This window comes from Ambystoma mexicanum, chromosome 6p, assembly GCF_040938575.1.
Source record: "Ambystoma mexicanum isolate Mex_15411 chromosome 6p, UKY_AmexF1_1, whole genome shotgun sequence".
NCBI classification, from domain to species: domain Eukaryota; kingdom Metazoa; phylum Chordata; class Amphibia; order Caudata; family Ambystomatidae; genus Ambystoma; species Ambystoma mexicanum.
Genome location: NC_090935.1, coordinates 654038202 through 654058728, shown reverse-complemented (window position 1 = coordinate 654058728; position 20527 = coordinate 654038202). Strand labels below are relative to the sequence as shown.

The 20527-nt window shown below is 44.0% G+C and overlaps 1 protein-coding gene across 5 annotated transcripts in view; it reads left to right on the top strand.

Moving 5' to 3' along the window:
* Positions 1-20527, top strand: part of BDP1 (BDP1 general transcription factor IIIB subunit) — a 2223165-nt gene that overhangs the window by 1981473 nt on the left and 221165 nt on the right. For all 5 annotated transcript variants that reach the window (XM_069627521.1, XM_069627519.1, XM_069627520.1 and 2 more), the window contains one exon: positions 6035-6227. In XM_069627521.1, the coding sequence (XP_069483622.1) occupies positions 6035-6227 (193 nt within the window). The remainder of the gene's footprint in view (positions 1-6034; positions 6228-20527) is intronic.

Genomic DNA, 20527 nt, shown 5'->3' with positions numbered 1-20527 from the left:
AACATTTTGTATGAATGGATTAGGATTGTATGTTTCTAGCATCTCAAACTGCACCGTATTTTTAACTGCAGTCAGTAGGCCTGACATGGGTCGACCTTTTGCCCCTTGATCGCTGGGTTAAGGTATGTTCTATATCCTTCTATAAGCGGGAGTTCTCTTATCCAAGTCTCTTGCATGCATATGAAATCATATGCCATTTGTTTATCTACTTGTGAAATCATATGCCGTTTGTTTATCCACTTGTGATTGATCTAAATATATGAACCCCCCCTTGTGTTCCAACTTCCCAGCGTAATCCTATCTTTTTCAACTGACTGTCGGATCTATGGTTTATTCATCTCTGTCGCTAGGAGACCTGCCAGCCGTTTCGACGGTTCTTCTGTCCCTTCTTCAGGCTTTACTGACTTTTTGTATTTGTTACTATCTTTTCGATGTTCTTGTTGTTTTCATTCATGACTCGCAGTTTTTCGACCCTTATCGTTCTCCTTCCATTGATCATAGTTTTTATTTCTTATCCCCAGATTCGATGGATTATTTCGATCCTTTGCCGTCGCTTCAAATGGTTTGTCCTTTTTGATTTGGGTCAGGTCAAAGCCTAGCAGTCTTAATTTACTGGTTTCTCTTAATAATAGGTGTTTTACCAAGGAACCTGTTAGATGCACCTTTACTCTATCCATCTGTTCCTTTTTTTGGGAATTCTATAATGACTAAGTGATTAGTTGTCATGAATCTCAGTGCTGGTATATGATGAAAACGTCTTGGGACATTTGCCCTATTCACGATTAAGCCGTCATTCTTTGGCATAAGCCTTTCCAACATAAGTCGCAGATCATATGTATCTAGTTCTTCTATTTTTTTTCTTCTCTTTCAGGATCTCGCTGTGTGGTTGCAATCTTTCTTTTTGTTATTCTTAAAGGTGATGTAATGTACTTCTCATTTTCCTCTATTTTTTCCTTTCCCCTCTTTTGGTATGGTTCTATCACTCTCATTTATTGTCCACTTCAATGATTTTGATCTGTAACTTTTGTTCATCTTTAAAGTGATCCTTCGTCATCTCGTTCAACAATGTTGGCCCCATCACTTTGAATATCTTACCTTTTTGCTTCTGCCTAGGGTATTCTGGACCAGTTGGTTGATTCTTGTTCAAATGTGATTCATCTTCGCTATCAGTGGAGTCTGGTACGTGCGATGATTCTTCTATTGTGGAGGAAGCATAAGATTGTTCAGACATCATGACTGTATACGTGGATAAATCCAATAAATCAATTTGTTGCTCATCCTCCAACATTTGTGAATCCTCCGTTTGTACCATTTCTTCTGGTTTCTTAACTACTATCCCCACTTTTGTGGTCTTTTGATGTAATTGTCTACTTGGCTGGCATGCGATATTTATAATGAAGCTCTTGCTTCCATTTTATTTAAATTTTTGCTCCCCTGCCATGTTTTTCATTTTCTTTGTTTGGTTTTCTTTTTCTTTATTTGCTCCTTTGGTCTTGTGTTGGATATTATTTCTATTTCTGACATTCTCCAGTCCCGATTTTATTTGTTCTCCGGGCATCTACATGGGTCTGGAGAAGATGGGACATATCCTCCTTTCAGCGTCTGCCTGTTGCAGCGCTTAGTTTCCTATTGCCGTTGTTCTTTCCATCTCCTTCGTGGCCTTATCTTGCTCTTTACGCTTAGGACTATCGTCGTCAAACAGGTTCCAATTATGTTCTCTTCTGATCTTCGATAGATTGATTGTATTTAATTTGGATGATTTGGGACTTTAAACACATTTGTTTGGATGGATTGTCTCACCTTATGAGGGCTTTTATTTGTCTTGCATGGGTACTCAGTGGACTTTACAGGTAGGAGCCCGTTTTTCCCTGAACTCTCGTCTTCCACAATTGTATTTTCCTCCGTTCTTTCTTTCTGTTTGTGATTGTTTGGATTCAAGGAATTTTTTGCACTCGACTAGGGGTTTGCAAGCTTAGTTCCGCCACTTCAAACTATCTCGATTGTCTTCGTATTTCTTTTTCTTTCATTACTGGCTCTAAAATGTCACGTAATAATGTGGACACTTTAGCAGAGCTATTATCCAATTCCCTTTGTATTCCAGACACAAAACCTTCTACATGCAACATTTTTGAGTGTAACAATGCCAATACAGCTGTATTATTTTGCATGCGTTCTCCAATTTGCTCATATAGCTTCATGAAGGGCGCAAGTACCATAGTTTGCATTGCAATTACAACAGTCACTTTCTTTCACATTATTTTCGGTCACCCCTATGTTCGATAACTTTTCAATGCTCAGTTGTGTTGGCACTTCGACCCCTTTTTTGTCCTCAGAAATTTGATTGGTTAAATGTATTGACTCTTGCGGTTTTTTAATTGTCTTTATCTGGACAGAGTAGAATGGGGACATCCCTGTCCTGTGGTGAGAAGGCAAGGTACAATTCCAATTCAATGGTCTGTTTTTTTTTTTTTTTAGCCCACTGGTCTCAGTGTTGTTGAATTGCTTTCTCCGATTCTATTGTCAATGATGTTTCTAACAATAATTTATCTGATTTTTCAGATTGGTTAATCTTTTCTTTCGCAATGGCATTCATAGGTCTTCATGATGACGTTTTACTTATTCTTTCATGTTTTAGCATTCCAGAGTTACGTACCCGTTAAATGGATGCCTGTTACTCTTCCAAGCACTGAATGCTGTGGTTTGAGACTTATTGGCTTCCATATATTTGGTCTCTTGGCAGATTCAACTATCATTTTCTGCTCTTGATTAGGCCGTTGATGTTTTCTTTTCTGATGCAGCACCATATATTGTTTCTCCTCTTTCTTCAACTAGGCTTATTCTGGGAATTATATCCTCTTGGGCACAACCAGTGGAATTAATTTGCTGCATTTGTTTGGTGAGAGCCATTTTCGCTTTGTCTGTAACTAGCCCTCCATTAAATACAGTGTCCGGTGGGGGTTTGGTGGCACTAAGCTGTTCAGGCGCCCCACTCATTTCTTTCTTTATGCACCCCATCGTTCTCGTCAGTCTTCCCACCATCTGTTATAGGGGGCGCTCCAGATTGTAGCATGTTTATATGTGATTCTGTGCACGCCGCAATTTTCACGGCTGCATTAATTGGCATTGGCGGGTGACTATTCTGATTTATTGAGATGGTCTTCACTAGTATCTGATTTTTACTGTGAGGTCTACGACCTGGCTCTTCATAGCTGTTAGATTTTGAACGGTCAATTGCCTCCCATTGTGTCAGATACGCGCTCGTGCGAGTGTAAATCAGCATTTCCAATTTTGGCTAACCTTACCTCATCATGATCACACGGCAGCCTCGGCGAACTCAGTCACACTCAAGTTTCTTCTTGTATCTGATGGGACGGTGTTGTTGGAGCTCGGAATTCTGTATTTTTCAAGTGGCCGTCTGTTGTCTTCTTCCATTCTAACAATTTTCCAAGCCCCTTTATTATGTGTTTGTTTTTCATTTTGTTGATTTCCACCTGTCAAGTGTTAGGTAATGTGTCTCTGTTCACACGACTGTCGCGATTCAGCAACTCCACGGCCTAATGGTTGACAAAGCGGTTCAAGGGACTCACGTCCCGCAGTCACCGCCCTTAAGTGAGACCATCGGCACCTCTCGGTTAACCTCCTCACCACCCGAGGTTCCCTGAGATCACTGTAGATCACCTTCTGCTCCACTTTCCGTTCCGCGGCGGAATGACATTTTTAAATGATTGTGGAAATCAGCAGTCACAATAGCCACTCCTCCAAAACAAAACACGTAGACAGACTGCAGCATGTCTCCACTAGCCGCAATACCCGCAGATCTCCTTCTGCTCCACCTTCTGCTCCTCCGCGTTCTGCTGCACATAATGCATGTTCTGCTTTGGCCAAATAATCTTTTGGTCTTTGGAGTGTTCTCTCTCATTCGATGTTTGGATGGATTGTCTCACCTTATGAGGGCTTTTATTTGTCTTGCATGGGTACTCAGTGGACTTTACAGGTAGGAGCCCGTTCTTCCCTGAACTCTCGTCTTCCACAATTGTATTTTCCTCCGTTCTTTCTTTCTGTTTGTGATTGTTTGGATTCAAGGAATTTTTTGCACTCGACTAGGGGTTTGCAAGCTTAGTTCCGCCACTTCAAACTATCTCGATTGTCTTCGTATTTCTTTTTCTTTCATTACTGGCTCTAAAATGTCACGTAATAATGTGGACACTTTAGCAGAGCTATTATCCAATTCCCTTTGTATTCCAGACACAAAACCTTCTACATGCAACATTTTTGAGTGTAACAATGCCAATACAGCTGTATTATTTTGCATGCGTTCTCCAATTTGCTCATATAGCTTCATGAAGGGCGCAAGTACCATAGTTTGCATTGCAATTACAACAGTCACTTTCTTTCACATTATTTTCGGTCACCCCTATGTTCGATAACTTTTCAATGCTCAGTTGTGTTGGCACTTCGACCCCTTTTTGACGGGTGACTATTCTGATTTATTGAGATGGTCTTCACTAGTATCTGATTTTTACTGTGAGGTCTACGACCTCGCTCTTCATAGCTGTTAGATTTTGAACGGTCAATTGCCTCCCATTGTGTCAGATACGCGCTCGTGCGAGTGTAAATCAGCATTTCCAATTTTGGCTAACCTTACCTCATCATGATCACACGGCAGCCTCGGCGAACTCAGTCACACTCAAGTTTCTTCTTGTATCTGATGGGACGGTGTTGTTGGAGCTCGGAATTCTGTATTTTTCAAGTGGCCGTCTGTTGTCTTCTTCCATTCTAACAATTTTCCAAGCCCCTTTATTATGTGTTTGTTTTTCATTTTGTTGATTTCCACCTGTCAAGTGTTAGGTAATGTGTCTCTGTTCACACGACTGTCGCGATTCAGCAACTCCACGGCCTAATGGTTGACAAAGCGGTTCAAGGGACTCACGTCCCGCAGTCACCGCCCTTAAGTGAGACCATCGGCACCTCTCGGTTAACCTCCTCACCACCCGAGGTTCCCTGAGATCACTGTAGATCACCTTCTGCTCCACTTTCCATTCCGCGGCGGAATGACATTTTTAAATGATTGTGGAAATCAGCAGTCACAATAGCCACTCCTCCAAAACAAAACACGTAGACAGACTGCAGCATGTCTCCACTAGCCGCAATACCCGCAGATCACCTTCTGCTCCACCTTCTGCTCCTCCGCGTTCTGCTGCACATAATGCATGTTCTGCTTTGGCCAAATAATCTTTTGGTCTTTGGAGTGTTCTCTCTCATTCGATAAAGAATCTGCCCGCTGAGGAGATGGAGGGCTTCAACGCTTTCATAAAGGAAAGGAAAGGAAAGGAAAGCAAAGCGTCAGCATGCCGCAAAATATACTGACCCAACGTCATGTCCGGCGCGTGACACATAGGTTTCAAGCAGAGTAACGTCGTGGCCCCTGGTGGCAAAAAAAATGTACAAAGACCTGCTCCGCTGGCAATAGCATATCGGAAATGAGGAATCTGTGGGAGGAACATCCATAAGAAAGACCATTACTGATAGGTAAGTAATTAGTTTTTTGCCATGATATAATGACGCCCCCTCAGAAAAGAAGCTTCACTGTTCTGCTGCCATCTCCTTGAAGTAAAGTTCTCCAAACTTCTAGAATGTTTCCTAATAGTGTTTCTTTTCTTTAATGATTGAAAGCTACTTTGACAGATTGTATTGATCCCTGATATTAGCCAGATCATAAGGAACTGAGAGATTTGATGCAAGTTGATTGTGATATTAACATTCAAGTTTCTCTGGTCTAAGCGTGTATAACGTGAGAATGAATATGAACTTTGCAATGCTTTTAGAGACTCATTGAATGTTAAGGTCCATTCAAGAAAAGGTATATCTTATATGAGGACATCTCATCCAAAGTATAAAGGATTAAACTGTTCTACCGCTGATATGCATATCTAGAGGGAGCGTATCTGAAAAATGGGCCGTTTATGTACAATACAGTGTCCTACTGTATTTTGAATGTTGTATGTTTTGAATGGTTTTTTTGTTCTGTTTTCAGCCTTGAAACATGACTCAAGTGGAGATTCTGTGGAAGAACAGACTTTTATTTTAACATTGGTAGAAATAGAAGCTCCTCCGGTGGAAGTATACCGGGAGGAAACCACACCTTCGATTCCAGAAAGTGTGTTACCAGCACCAGTACTATTCTCTCCGACTAACCCAGAAATGGTGGACTTGGCAAACGCCTCAAGGTATGTAATTGATCACTTAAAATATATTTTTTAATTTGTTTAGCACTTTAGGCCTAAGCATTAAAGAGCTGCTTAATGTAAGTTCACTGGAGAGCTAACAACAAACGGGGCTAAAGCCTTTAAAGGTTCATAGTTCATAATTTTAGTTTTTTTTTAACATTTAAGACATTGTGGGAATTGACATACTGCACCATAGAGGCAATTCCACTACTGCAGCAAGCAGAAGTATCCCTTTTCTTTTACCATGAGAGACCTTTCGTCAGCACTGGATGACTTCTTGATTCAGATGCCTTTCTTAGTTTTTGCTTAGAAAATAACTATCACCTTATTTTAAAGTGTGGCGCTCCAATATACAGTTATCGTAACTGCATTTAGTTCACGCTAACGAGCAATGTATCCTCTACTTTTCCCTAAAGCTGTCAGGAGTTGATAACCTGTAGGTTATTTTGCCCTCTCCCCTGTAAAATTGTGTTTCTGTTACAGTTTAGTAGGATAGCTTATTTCAGCTAACAAGCCACACCGCCACTTACTAGCTATCTCTGTACACTTTCTGTTCAGTGTTACTAAACAGTGCATTGTGGGTATGCCAATTAGCTCCAAAACAGCTTGTTCCAAATTATTCGTTTTGCAAGGCACCACTATTTATAAATTGCTTTATCAACCCAAGACATGCAGCTCTCAAAAATGCAGACAACCACAGATACTTTTCACCGCCATTGGGGGAGCATCAGCCTGGTATAATCAGGCATACTTGTGATTGGAGTATGTTTAGCAAACATCAGTGTTATGGTGAGTTTAAACAAGCAAGGAACCCCTCTTCTACCTGAAATGTGAAAGTAGAAGAGGCAATTTTAGCCCAATTTTATTAGACCTATAAAGATTTATTTTCAGATCATGTATACAAAGTGCTGTTACTAACAAGTATCTGCACAATGTAAATATGTATTGACCATGATGCTCAAAACTCTGAGATTCGTTGTGGATTGTCCTCTAAAACCAAGTGAGACAGGTTGCAGAGTCATGGCCATTTTCCATGGAGATGTAAGGCGAGCTCTCAATAAAGAATGGGAGTATAAGGGCATAAAGGACACCTTAGGACAGGTTGTGTGCACGGGGTACATAGTGAGATTGGGTGGCTCCACGTGGTGTGCAAGAGCCACCCCGGAAGAAAAGACTCTATGCAGTTCCATTTCCATCACAGGCAGGAACCCTTCCACCCACCCCCAAAACCATCTAAAGACAACTCCCACAAGCACTGAAAAGGAGTGGCTGACTGTAGTAGTCAATCCGGTATAAAAGAATGCTTTTATGTTATTGTTTGTGATTTATTTAAATGTATATTTAGTTGAATGTTTATAGGTATAGCTATGTTATAATATTAGGTATTGGGTAGGTTAATTGTTAAATAGGGGGAATAGAGTGTTAGGTAGTGTTTCTTATGTAAACAAAGGATAGAACGTTGTAATTAGTGTTAGCCTGTCAGAGGTCAACTAGGGGGATGGGATCGCCCACTGAGGTCATCCTCTGGCCTCCTTCTACAGAGGATGGTGCCAGGTATACATCAGGGGGTCTGTTCCATCTGTCCACACTATGGGTCACCCTCCTACCCTTCTAAGGAAGGGTGGGCTGCTGTTGCAGATCCCTTTAGAAAGGACAGATCCCTTTAGAAAGGAGTCGCACCAGGAGAAACAAAAGGGGGATAGGGTTTGTATGGAACAAGTAAAGTTTATTAAGAAATTGTGTTTTTATAAGTAAGGGGTCCCTGTTGGGCTCCATAACAAATCCACCGGTATCTGTATCCCACTGGAGTAAGATAAGGACTCTGGGCGCAGCCCATCTCCTGTTTAACAGCGATTTTATTTGCAAGTGGCCAGGGGTTTGGAGGCGGATGGTTCTCGTAGGTAGTGCCCCTGTTCTGTGAGGTGAGGGCGGCACATGCCCTTGCCCTGGACCAGGGCCAGAAATCAAGGGCTGCAGGTATCCTATAAGTTGTCAGAGACATGGGGGCCTGCTCAAGATAGCCAGAATCTAACTTAAAGCAAGGTGGTGTGGAAGAGCCAGGCCTTCAGTTCTTTCCTAAACTGAAGGAGATGTTGGAGCAGTCTGAATTGCTGGGATGGAGTTCCAGATGACTGTAGCGTAGGTTCAGAAGGATTGTTTCCTAGTTTTCTCCCTGCGAGCCTGTCTAGTTTCCTGTCTGGTGATAGGCTTATTGAGAGATGACTGTGTGCCGCCCAATGCTAGGTTGTACATAAGGTTGGTGGCATAACAGGTGTGGTTGCCTTGTAAGTGAGACAAGCCAGATCCTAGCTGGGATGGTGAGTCAATGTAATTCATGCGAGGGGGAGGGGGCTGATGTCCGATTTCCTAGTGCTGTTGAGGAGGCGAGCTGCAGTGTGGTAGGCTACATTGAGGGTTCTACATTTAGAAGAGTTACACTTCACTTACATGTAAATTACATAAATTATGCTTGCCTGGGGCGTAAATTAGGTGTTTACACAAGTCCTCCAGTGGGAGATAATGTTCGCTTATGATTACATTGTTGTATTCAAATGCTGGCAGTCACATCAGTTCTTCTGCTGGTGCTCTTGGTTTACGCATCAAGTGTTCAGCTTTGCCCTTATAATTAGCTAGTCTAGGTTTAGATGCAAGACTCAAGGGATTACTCCTCCTCTTTCCATCACCTTCTTCGACCCCCTCCTCTCTTCTCCACTTCATTATGTCTTCTCTCTTTTTTCTATCTTCTCCTTCCTCTTCTGCTCTTTACCCTCCCCCTTCTCTTCTTTGTCCTTCAACTTTGCTCTGCCTTCTCTCTTCTGCTCTTCTTTCTTTTCTTCTCTGCTCTGTGTTTTATCCTCCTCTTTCTCTCCTCCACTGTTCTTTCTTCCTCTGCTTTGCCCTTTCCACTGCATGACACTGCCACGCTATAATGTACCCCTCGCTGTCTTCCCTCCCTACACCCACATTCCATTCTGGTCCGACTCCCCTTTTTCCCCCCAATGGGGAATGGACCTCAGGGCATATAATTGTTAGTGTATTCAGGACGGTTTATAGTGAAAATGTCGACTGCAAAAATGTCGACTGCAAAATTTATTTTTTTTAATGGGGGGGGGTTCCCCCCAACCCCCGTTTATTTTTACTAGCTAGACCCCAAAAAACATACAAATAAATATATATTTTTTTTTTTACATTTTTTTTTTCCACATTTTTGCATTCGACTTTTTGCAGTCGACATTATAACTGGACACCATTCAGGACCACATGAAGCGTGAGCTTGTCGTGTGGTTCAATGCTCAATGTTTGGGAATGCAGATTCTTTAAGTGCCATTAATTGCGTAGCAGACTGCCCACTTGGTTTGCTAGCTAACTTTGTTTGACCTGCAGCCAATTTAATGTGCAAGCAATACTCATGAACATTTGTCTTTCACTAAACCAGTATTTCCTTTGTATTGGTCGTTCAGCGGCTGCTGCAGTGGTCGCTCTGCAGCTCGTTGGCAGTGCCATTGTCAATTGTGACTCCATGTATCATCATCGGTGGTGTATATCCGGTGCAGGCTGTGCCCTAAGATCTCAGTCCATTTCTTTCTGTGCACGTGAAGTGTTCTGTCAGGAACGCTTCTGCTTTAAATTGTGACTGCATCTTGTCTCTTCCTAAGGCTTCATACTTTAATCCCTGTAAGGAATGCAGGAAGCCGATGTTGCTGTTGCATCCACACTGGGGCTGTGTTTGGTGCCTGGATCCAGAGCACGACACTCTGTGCAGCTCCTATCAGTCCATACAGCCAAAGGATGTGAAGGGAACATGTCACTAAAGTCTTAACCACAAGACCAGTAGAACCCCCCCCCTTCAGAGCTTCCGACTCCCAAGGGCTAGGGAAATATAAGGCCGGGTTGCAGAAATGCAAAAACGAACAAGACAAAGTGATGCGCAAGAAGGCCTGGTCACAGAATTCCTTGTCCACTAAACCCCAATATGTTTCCTCCTGGAGAAGATGACACTATTCCCCAACTCTGGAGTGACAGTCTGAGGAATCACCACATATCTGTCCAGGTACCGTTTTTTTTTGCTGCCTTCTCTAATCCGGAGCAAAACAAACAATTCAAGCAAAAGATACTTGACATTTTCGTCAGAATCTTGGTATTGGTGGAAGAACCCAGGCCGTTGGCCCTCCTAAGGTGGTAGATGACCTTCAACACCCCACAGCCACATGCCTATGAGGTTGATCGCAGGCTCAGGACTACATTTTCTGCTCCTCTGCCTTGTATTGCAGTTGCCTTAGTGGCTAGTGCCTCAGATCAGTCCTCACTGCCAACTCATGCCAAATCGCGCATTTCAGCTCCTGATGCTCAGAAATACATCTGGGATTTCTGGCCAGATTTTGGACGTGCCAGTTGACCCTGTCCCTTTTTGCCTGGAGTCCTCAGAAAAGGGAGAGTTGGAGACCATTCCAAGCAGTTTTACAACCGTATGAAGAGCAGGTTGATTGACCACAGAGGCCTTTATTCAGGACTCTTGCCCCAAGTCTGGCGTTATTCAAGCAAGTATCCTATGGCTCTGTGAGTATCACTTTCCAAAGTATGGTTTAAGATTTTGGAGTACATAGGGATTACAGTACATTCTCGTGCTAAACAAAAACAAGCTAGAGTACTCTGCAGACTTTCTGGTGCAAAGTTCACCCAAACTCCACCCTGTGACCCCATACTTTGTGTGGAAGGAGCCCACTTAAACCGTCTGTCATCGAATATGATCTGGCAAATTAGAAAGTACAAGCTTGTCCCCTCCAATCCCGTATTCTTGTCTGCTCACCCAGAAAGGGAAGGGCATCAACACCCTCTCGGTACCTCGCACTTTGGTTGGCTTGGACCCCTGTTGTTAGGAGCACAGGTGACCACGAGACAGCCAATTGGGTGGGGAAGAGGGATTAGGGAGAGGCTGTGGATGGGTAAGGGAGAGTTAGGGAAACCGGAAAGAGGGTTAGGGTATTGAGATTGGATAGGTAGGGGGAAAGAATCTTGATATCCAGTGGCACATGCCTAAACAACCTGACCTGCCTCCTGAACCTGCAAAACCCAATCCTGATAGTGCCTCTCTAAACCATACACACACAAACATAGAACATGGAGCATCATATGCATATAACAATTAGTTTGACCCCACTGTGGAGACTAGTGAACGTGCAACAATGTCCTGAGAGCAACTTAAACATGGCAGCACAATGAGACAAACAGTAGGGAATAGTCCCACATGAAACACAAACACATGGCCTTGTAGGCAAAGCATGAAATGGGAAGAAAGCAACTAGCACATATCTGGATCCACAAGTGCTCGTTCTTTAGTGAATATCTGAATTTCACCTATCACGTGTTTTATCGTCACACTTGCACCCCATACATCAATTCTTGACTTCCAAGTCTAATATGAATTCTTGAACATGTAGCACAAATAGTACTTTATGGCTACGTTTTCACAAGGAAGTGCTGATAGCCACATGTGACGTTGTTAGTACCCAAACATGGCGAACAATACAACGACGTTTACTTATCAGAAGTGACGTCTGAGTTCAAATATAGCCTCCTTCACTGTCTCTCTGACCTGTTCTGTAGCTCCTCACTGCTGCTACCAAGGCCAGAGCACCCCATGCCTCACCAAAATGCTCTTCCGCCCGTGCCAAAAATCTTCAATAACCCAACACCGGCACAGGCAGAAAAGCAGCCTTATCAGGCTGTTATGCTTCACCCCAAGGACTCCTGGGATGTGTAGTTTGCGGCCCCAGCGAGCCGCAACGCCAAGGCTTGTTAGCCTTAGCCTGAAGGATGCGGTCACAGGCAGTTCCACCTGCCCCCAACTTACATGCCCCCACTATATATTTGACAATGCAAGCTTTCACCGTTTGTCTATTCATTTATAGCACGCCAAGGCCCATATAAATAAAGGCGCACAACAAAAGACAAACAGAATGAACACCAAAAAACACACATAATAAGAGGACCTATGGACTAAGAACCCAAAACAGAACCAGCAGTCCATCCAGCGATAGCTTTATTTGAGCAAGTATGTTTTGAGCTCCTTCTTAAAAAAACAGCAATGAATATATCTCTCTTGGGACTAACAGGAGATTGTTCCTGAGGCGAGGTGCCGCAGAGTCAAAGGCCACTTTACCAGCTCTTTCCAATTTGCTCGAGGAATGAACAGCAGATTGGTGTTTCTAGATCGCAGAGTGCGGATGCAAGATTTAAGGGTCCACCTTGATTTAAGGTAGGAAGAACATTTCCCATTCAAACACTTGTGGGCAAGAGTAAGATCCCTCGGACAGACGCTCTCTCACTGGTAGGCAGTGTGAAGCGCATCGAGCTTCTGAAACATGATCTCTGAGCTTGATTTGATGCACTATTCTAACTGTGCTATTTTGGAGTGTCTGAAACATTATATTGCCTTGCGAGGTGCCAAACTAGAGACTGCCACAATAATCACATTTTGTTCCCACAATGGCACGAGCAGGATAGGCACAGTTCTCTTTTGACAAAAAAGGTTAAATACACCAGAATAATTTCAGAAAGTATGAAGTGGTGGAAGCAACATTATTTGTGCGAGTGTGATGCTGGAAATGCCTCTTGGAGGGACAGTGGCTCCTAGTCGTTGTCCTACCACTAATCTGTGTGTTTTCTGTATGTTTTCTGCCTCTGAGGTCCAGCCTGGACCTCTGGCAGTGCAGCCCTTAATTTTTCCTTTTTGGTGAACAATACCCATGGGATTCCTGTATGGCACCCATGGGTGGGGGTGCACCCTTGTACCCCTTTTGTGTGTGTTTTGGGGCACTTGTGTGTCTCCCACAGTCCCTGGGTATGGGCTAGTGGCAGCTAAATGCTGACTTGACAGTTGCTCCGAGTGTCCTCCCTTTTTGGGACACCCTGGCCCTGCCACAGAAATCATTGGATTTCTGGACAAAGGAAGATGGCCACTGTAGCCTTTTGGTTTCTATTGCCTTTAACCCTTGTTTCCAAAACTCCTGGGAAGCCCTGATCTGTCCCTTTCTCCCTGACTGGATGTTGGGTGGTAGGACCATATATGGTTCTGGGGCGGTCTCCCAGGGACCTTCCCAGGGACTTTGTGTTGTGGGTACACCCTTGGGGTGGCCCATGTATGAATGGATTGAGGAACCAATATGAATTCTGTGTTGTGGGTGTCTGCTTTTGGGTGTGACACACAATGCCTGGACCAGCCCTGACTGAAACTGGAGTGAATACAGTGTAGTGCTCTGAAAGGCTGAGTGTTTACTCCAATCCACATTCTGTGTTGTGTGTCTTGTGTGGATGAATGGCATGAATGCCTGTGAGCCTGATTGGTTGCCTGCCTGCATGAATGTACTTGTGAATGATTGGCTGACTGAGCCTGGCTCAGCTTGAGTGAATGGAGAACAAATGTGTATAATTATGGACTCCTCAGTCACCAATTTGTTCTGAAACTGAAGCGTTGAATCCTGGTTCCAGTCAGAGGAAGGAGTCTGCAGCTTCATTTCTTCAAGGAATCAGAAGACTGCACAGCTGACCCAAGGATGGACCCTGTATAGGCAACCTCTTCTGAAGCTATGAGGGACCATCGCGCACCTGCTGCTTTTCATCTGAATTACCCTGGAAGCCAGTGTGTGCCTGCCATCCGGAGAAAGGGGTCTTTGTGAGTCCAGAAGAGGATTGCTTGGACCTCTTGATCTGAAGAAGTCCAGTTGTCACCCATGGTCCCGAGGAGTGCTTGTGATCGCTGGAAGCCAGATTGCTATTTATTGCTCAGAAGAGGGGGTACACTGGCATAATGCTGTTTGACACCCGGAGCTGCCAAGGTTCCACCTAATCAAAGAATCTTTCAAGGGACATCCCTGATATGACATCTGGCCACTTTTTCCCACCAAAGAAGACCCCAGTTTGCTGTGTGCAGAGGAAGGCCTGCCAATGGGTTTCCCGCCACCACAATCCAAAGAATATGTTTCAAGGGTCCACACTTGGAGAGGGTCTTCAGTCCAGTCCAGTCCAGTGATCGAGTCCAGGTCGCCAGAAGCCACCCAGAGGTCCGTGCTGGTAAATTGACACCTACTTCTGCCACTGCACTCGTCACCACCAAATGGTCCCCCACGGCCTTATCTTCTTCAGCCAGACCTTGTTGAGGTCCACAGCAAGTTTCACCTTCGTGGGATATCCACATCCACAGTAATGACCCACCAACGGAGACCACCGTGAAGACAAAGTGCTGCCTTTCCGACCCTGCCTGGTTCCTTCTTTTCTCTTGACATCGACGTCCCAGTGACTCCTTCCTGCAAAGGGCGTCCGTCCTCGAAGGGTCCCGTCGAGTTAAGCCAAGAACTCCATTGCTTCGCCTACTAAGGCACCAAATGTACTGTGACGAGGAAGAGCCTCTTCCAGCCTCCGGAATCATCCAGGGGTCCCAGATGCGTCTTGGTTCCTGTTCTCCTGTGGCATTTTAGGTACTTTGGGGTGGTGGAACCTGTATTAGAAAAGCAGAGTATTATTGAACATTTATGGACTGGGCTGTAATAGCCACGATAAGGTACACCCTACAATTTCCCTTACAGGTTGCCCAGGTAGGGGGATCATCACATAATTTTACTATACGAGTGTACAAAAGTATACTGACTATGTTCTGAAACTAATCTGCCTTTCTTCCTTGATCTATGCAGTTACACCTTGCTTAGGATTCTCATGCTATTTAAAGACTGTCAGCAGTTGGTGCATTTTTAATGAATCGAAGTATAGTGTGGTACTACATTGTTGCCATTATTAGAATAGTGTTGCCTTTAGTACAAAGTGTGTTATTTATTGATATGTATATTTACCCAAACCTTATTTTTCAAAATCATGATGGTAGTAAAAGACTTTATCACATAATATAGTGCGTGGACATTCCTTTGTGGGGGTGTGGGGAATTGCTGTACATAAGAACCATCCTGCATCACCTCCTGAGAGTTTAATTCTGGCTGCCCGTCCAACATTACCAATTGAGAGCCTCGGCTGGGGTGTGCTATGCCTCTGCCCAACCCTATAGAGGGCGGAAGTACAGATACCCCTTCCAGTCTTTACAGTGAGGCTTCATTGTAAGAGAAGCATCAAGATACACTGCTAGCATTTTTACTTTCGCAGCTACTGGAATAACACAGCCAGAAATGGTAAATTCCCTAAAATCCGCGGAGAGTTTCCCTAGTCTGTTAAGTACCAACAATAGGTAGTTCAGTCTTCGAGTCATTCAGTGCTAGCCCATTAAAGGTCATCCAACTATGGGTAATGGTAAATATCTTATTAAGATTCTCTGAGTCCTGACTATAATTCCCTGTGAGATGCAACAGTATATTGAGTATCATCTGCATAGTTGCCAAAGAACACCCCAAGAGCATCAGGAGTATCGGAGGGGTTTTGTAAATACATTATATAAAGTGGGTGAAAGACAAGACCCCTGTGGCACTCCAGAAACCAGAATAATGGGGGGGAGCTATTGCTGACTCACTGAAGATTCTTGCTGTGAGGCCTGATAGAAAAGAGATAACCCAAGTTGAAGCTTCAGGGGAGATATTAGCAGTATGATTTAGCCTGTCAACCAGTATATCACAATCAACCATGTCAAATGCTGCCGATAGATCAAAGATCTTCACAGGCCCACCCCACCCTTGTCCATAATCGGAAGCATATTAGACTTAAGGTCTAACAAAGCGGTCTCTGTCCCATGAGCAGCCCTAAATCCTGACTGTACAGATAGGCTACTCTGTCGACAATCTTTAAGCAAAAGTGTACATTGGTTATCGGAAGATAATTGGTTGCCACATTAGGGTCTAATGAGGGCTTCTGAAGCAAAGGTGTTATCCATGCTTACTTAATATTAGATGGCACAAGGTTAGTATTGAAGGAAACATTGAGGAATTTGGTGATCATAGGGATCAAAGCAGATATGCACTCCTTCACTATAGCAGATGGACACAGATTGTCTTTGTATACTGTAGGTTTAATTGAGTGGACTATAGTTCCAACCTCTAGTTCTGTGACATTCACAAATTTGAATGACAGAGTTATTACCGATAATCTTCTGATCGTAGGATGGGTGCAAAAAGGTGGCTTGTTTTTTAACAATAGATTGCTTAAGTGTTAAAACCTTGTTCGTTAGAGCCTTCTGAATAGCAATACAGCAAGTTTCATCTTTGCTAGTAGCATCTTGTGTCTCCACATCAGGAGACTCCAACTCTTTCAAAATTTTAAAAAGTTCTTTAGTGTCTGATTTGGCTCCACTAATGCATGACTCAAAATGCACTTTTTTAGCATTGCATATGGCTTCCTTATATCTTTTTGCCACAAGACGATAAGCTACCTCATCATCGTGGGAAAGAGATTTGAGCTAACTTCTATGATGTTTGTTCTTCTCAGATCTTAGTTTGTGTAGATCAGGCGTAAGCCAGGTTTGCTTATTAGTGTTGACTCAGATCTTACACTTTCTCATTGGAACAACCTTATCTATAGCTGAAGTCAATGCTGATAATAATAAGCAATATTTTGCGCTGAGGTTAAAGATGCAAGTAGCTCAGACAATGTATGCAACAGTGGAGACAGAGAATCTTTTGTGGCTTTAAACCGGTTACATTTAGTAACTGTAATGTTACCAAGGCATGCCCATTGCTTGCGATTAGGAGTACACAACTGAAACATGATAAAATGATGGTCGCACCATGGACATAAGGTATGATGCTAAGGTCATAAATCATAATCTTAATGACACAGATCCAGTCCAGTATATGACCTTCCCTATGGGTGGCAGCCATAACATGCTGCTAAAAGCCAAGATCTGCAAGGGCCTGATTTAGAAGGGAGGCTACACGATCTGCCTCATCATTGAACCAATAATTAAAATCCCAGATTACAATCACTAAGGTTTCAATATTTTTGAAAATTCTCTTATTCTGATGATTCTCTTTTGTCTGTTGAATTCTGGCAATGTATTCTGAATGCACAGGAAATGTCCTTGAATATAGCAATTTTAACCTTTGTAAAACACACATTTTAAAAATGTATAGTGTTAATATGTACTATTATGAAAATGTATTTGAGGACTGTGGTAATGTGATATGTAAATATTATATTTTGTTAATTGCTGTCTTTGCAAAGGTTTTACTGTAAACTGTGACAAATCCCTCTGTCTTTGCTTCTCCCCCAGAGGGGGGGACCCTTCCCATGGGGCCAGGGAGGTGAGGCTGCTACCGGATAGCCCCCCTCGGTGTGGTACTCAGCAAGAGGACCCCATGGGAGGAGAACTCCTCTGTGGGAAAGGTGAAGACTGTTGAGGGAGAACGCGGTATGTTAACCATCATACCCCCAGACATTGTTCACCTAACAGCATGAATAGGGCCCAAGCACCCCCACCCTCTCTGTCTCCTCTTTCTTCTACTAATGACCTCATACATAGCACCCCTGTATATCCGGTAGAAGGTACTGTGATGAGGAACAGTGAATATGGATAACTACAAAAGTACTGACACGAGGAAGAGCAGGGCAATTAAGCGCCCTACGCAGAACCAATACCAACATGCTAGCTATCCGAAAGTCAAGTCAATCTGCCATGAAAACTGACGATGGACTCTACTCTGTGTCAGTCTGTCATGCATCGGCCCTGGAAGCTATGGCAATGTTGTATGCCTTTGAGTGTGTATCCCTTGTGTGGCTGTAAATGCAAGTAATTCAGTCCTTTATTAACTGTCTAGTCTTCTCACAAGATGGCCGCCACCTCTCTAAAGGTGGGCGGAGCCTATTCTTCCTTGCGTTATCTGTTTTCTCCCGGAGTAACGCTCGCCTGTTCTCCAGGCAGGAGTTGCAGCTCTCCTCTGCAGTACTACCCTTTCGCCTTCCTTGTACCAGCAACCCTGTTTGTTTCCGAACCTCTGTCTCCCCTTTCCGCCTCAGCCCTCCTCTGCCCTGTCACTTCTGAAGTCTTTCTTGTTTACTTTCGGTTCCGGATTACGGTCTGATTCCAGTTCGTACCTGTGTCTACCAGTGTTAGCATCTCTGTCTGTGTTAGTCATTTATTTTCTTTCTTTCCTTTTTCTATTCTGAATCTACTTACCTGACTATCCTGCCGTCCTCGCCGCATTCACTCTATTCTGTGCGCCATCTCTCAGGCGCGCTTCCCAGCCTTCCGGATCACTTTCGTCTCTTCCCTGCGCTGTGCGGTTTTCGCTCTCTTCCTTTTCTCTCTTTGGGGATTCGCAGCGTTGTATTTACATCGCCTTCGGTGTATTGGTTGAAGTGTTTCTTGTCGGCTTTACACTTTGGTCATTATTCTATTTGGAAACATTACTGTTTTTCTCTACTTGTGTCTCTACTTCCTCAGAGTCTTCAGTACTCTCTATTTACCTTTTGCCATGTTCTATCGTGGTGCAGTAACATACTTACCAACTCGGAGTTATCTTTGTGTCAAGATCAGCAGAGCCTTCAAGTCCGGAAGTGCCAGTATTTCTTCAAATGCAAATTTCCTCTGGTCTTGTTGTGCCCATCGTTCCCAGAGCAAGGAAAAGAGAACTCAACTTGATCATCCATCCAGGGTTTTCTGTGCCTGATTAGCCTTTTTCCTGAACTTGTGGGAGCTTGCTCCTTGGAGTCCCACTGGGCTTGGGTTGCTCTTCCGGCCAAGGTGGATTTGGAGGGGGATCGCCCTTATTTCCATCAAAAGAAGGAGAAGGTGGTCAAAGAACCTAGAAGAATTTGCAGAAAGAAGGACGCTGAAGCCCTCAACAGCTCCGGAGACGATACAGGTGTGGAGGATTCACGGGAGAGCTTTGGAGAGCTTGAAACAGTCCTACCCCAGAAGAGCATCGAGCTGGGAAGCGAAGCAGCACCGAGAGGACGCGCTGCAGACCCGAATGCCTAGACTGTGATGGCAGGGAATTTAGACGGCAGAGAAGAGCCAAGACTCAACCGAAGGCTGGGGAACCTGACATCCGGTGGCATGAATGCGGCCATCCGAGTGGTCCAGACGAGACGTGCAGGGAGAAACCAGCGTGGCGGAGCCACCCAAAGCCGAGAGCATACCGCAAAAGCCCAGAGGAAGCTTGCCGGTGTTGCAGAGGACCTGAACCCTTGTGGACCGAGTTGGAAGGTACACAGAGGGGGACCGAAAGGCAATGAGACCCCCAGAGGCTATGGTTGGAAGGAAGTGCAGAATAGTCTTCCTCGTCCCAGTGGGACCAGAGATCAAATAAGGACATATTGGGTGAGAGAGCACCCTAGAGAGACCCTAAGAGAGGCCGGGCAGGATAGTGAACCGGGCCTAATTAATGGACACTATGAAGTTCATAAGGAGGTCTGAGACCCGAATAATGAGAAACTGAGCAAGTTATACATGCAAGATAACGCTTAGCAGGTTTGTGGACCGGGGGGCGAAAGGAAGACGCTTTACAAAGCTGAGAAGCGGGTCTGGGACCCACATAACGAGAAGAGACGACCAGGTGAAGATGGAGATACTTTGGCACAAGTGAAGAGAATACCAGTGGGAGAGAAAAAGATCCTGTGGCACAAGTTAAGAGAAGACATGCGGAAGAGAAGGACATCCTTTGGCAGGAATTCAGACACTATTGATGCTATCAAGAGATCCTAAAGAGGTTTTGGGAAAGGAGGTACCTTCCAATCTTGTTTTGGAATTAAAAGCAAATCACCTGAGAAGGTCTGGGGAAGAGAGGCCTCCTCCCAATCTGTGTGGAACAATACAGAGAAATCTAGTAACGACCAGGGGAAGAAGGATATTTGTCCATTTACAAACTGCCTAAAACATCCAGAAGAAGGGAGACATCCTGTTAGTCAGGGAGTAGCCTACTTTATAGTTTGCTTTTGAAGTGTAAGCGATGGAAATAGGTTTGGGACATAGGACAGTGGAATATTTATTTTCAATGGACATTCTGACGGCATGCTTAGTTTTGTTTGAAGCAGGGAATTCCCCCCTTAGTTATAGGGACAGGTAGGGTTCTTCCTTGTTTTCTGTTAAATGTTTGTACCATGCCACCTTTGTGTCCCACGTCTACTTCTACACCCTTGCAAAGCCGAAATGTAATGAAGAAAGAATCAAAATCCCCCGGCAATAAAATGTTGGACAAATGCTTAATCACAGGGAAGATGCCAGAGATCAGCCGGGTCTGAAAATGTGGCATGTCTTTCGGAGCACTATACAGTATAAAATAAACTATATGAGACACGAGGATTAACTAATGCCAACTGCCATTGCCAAGCCCTCCGAACCTCCCTCTGGACAGGGAAAGAAAAATGTGTTT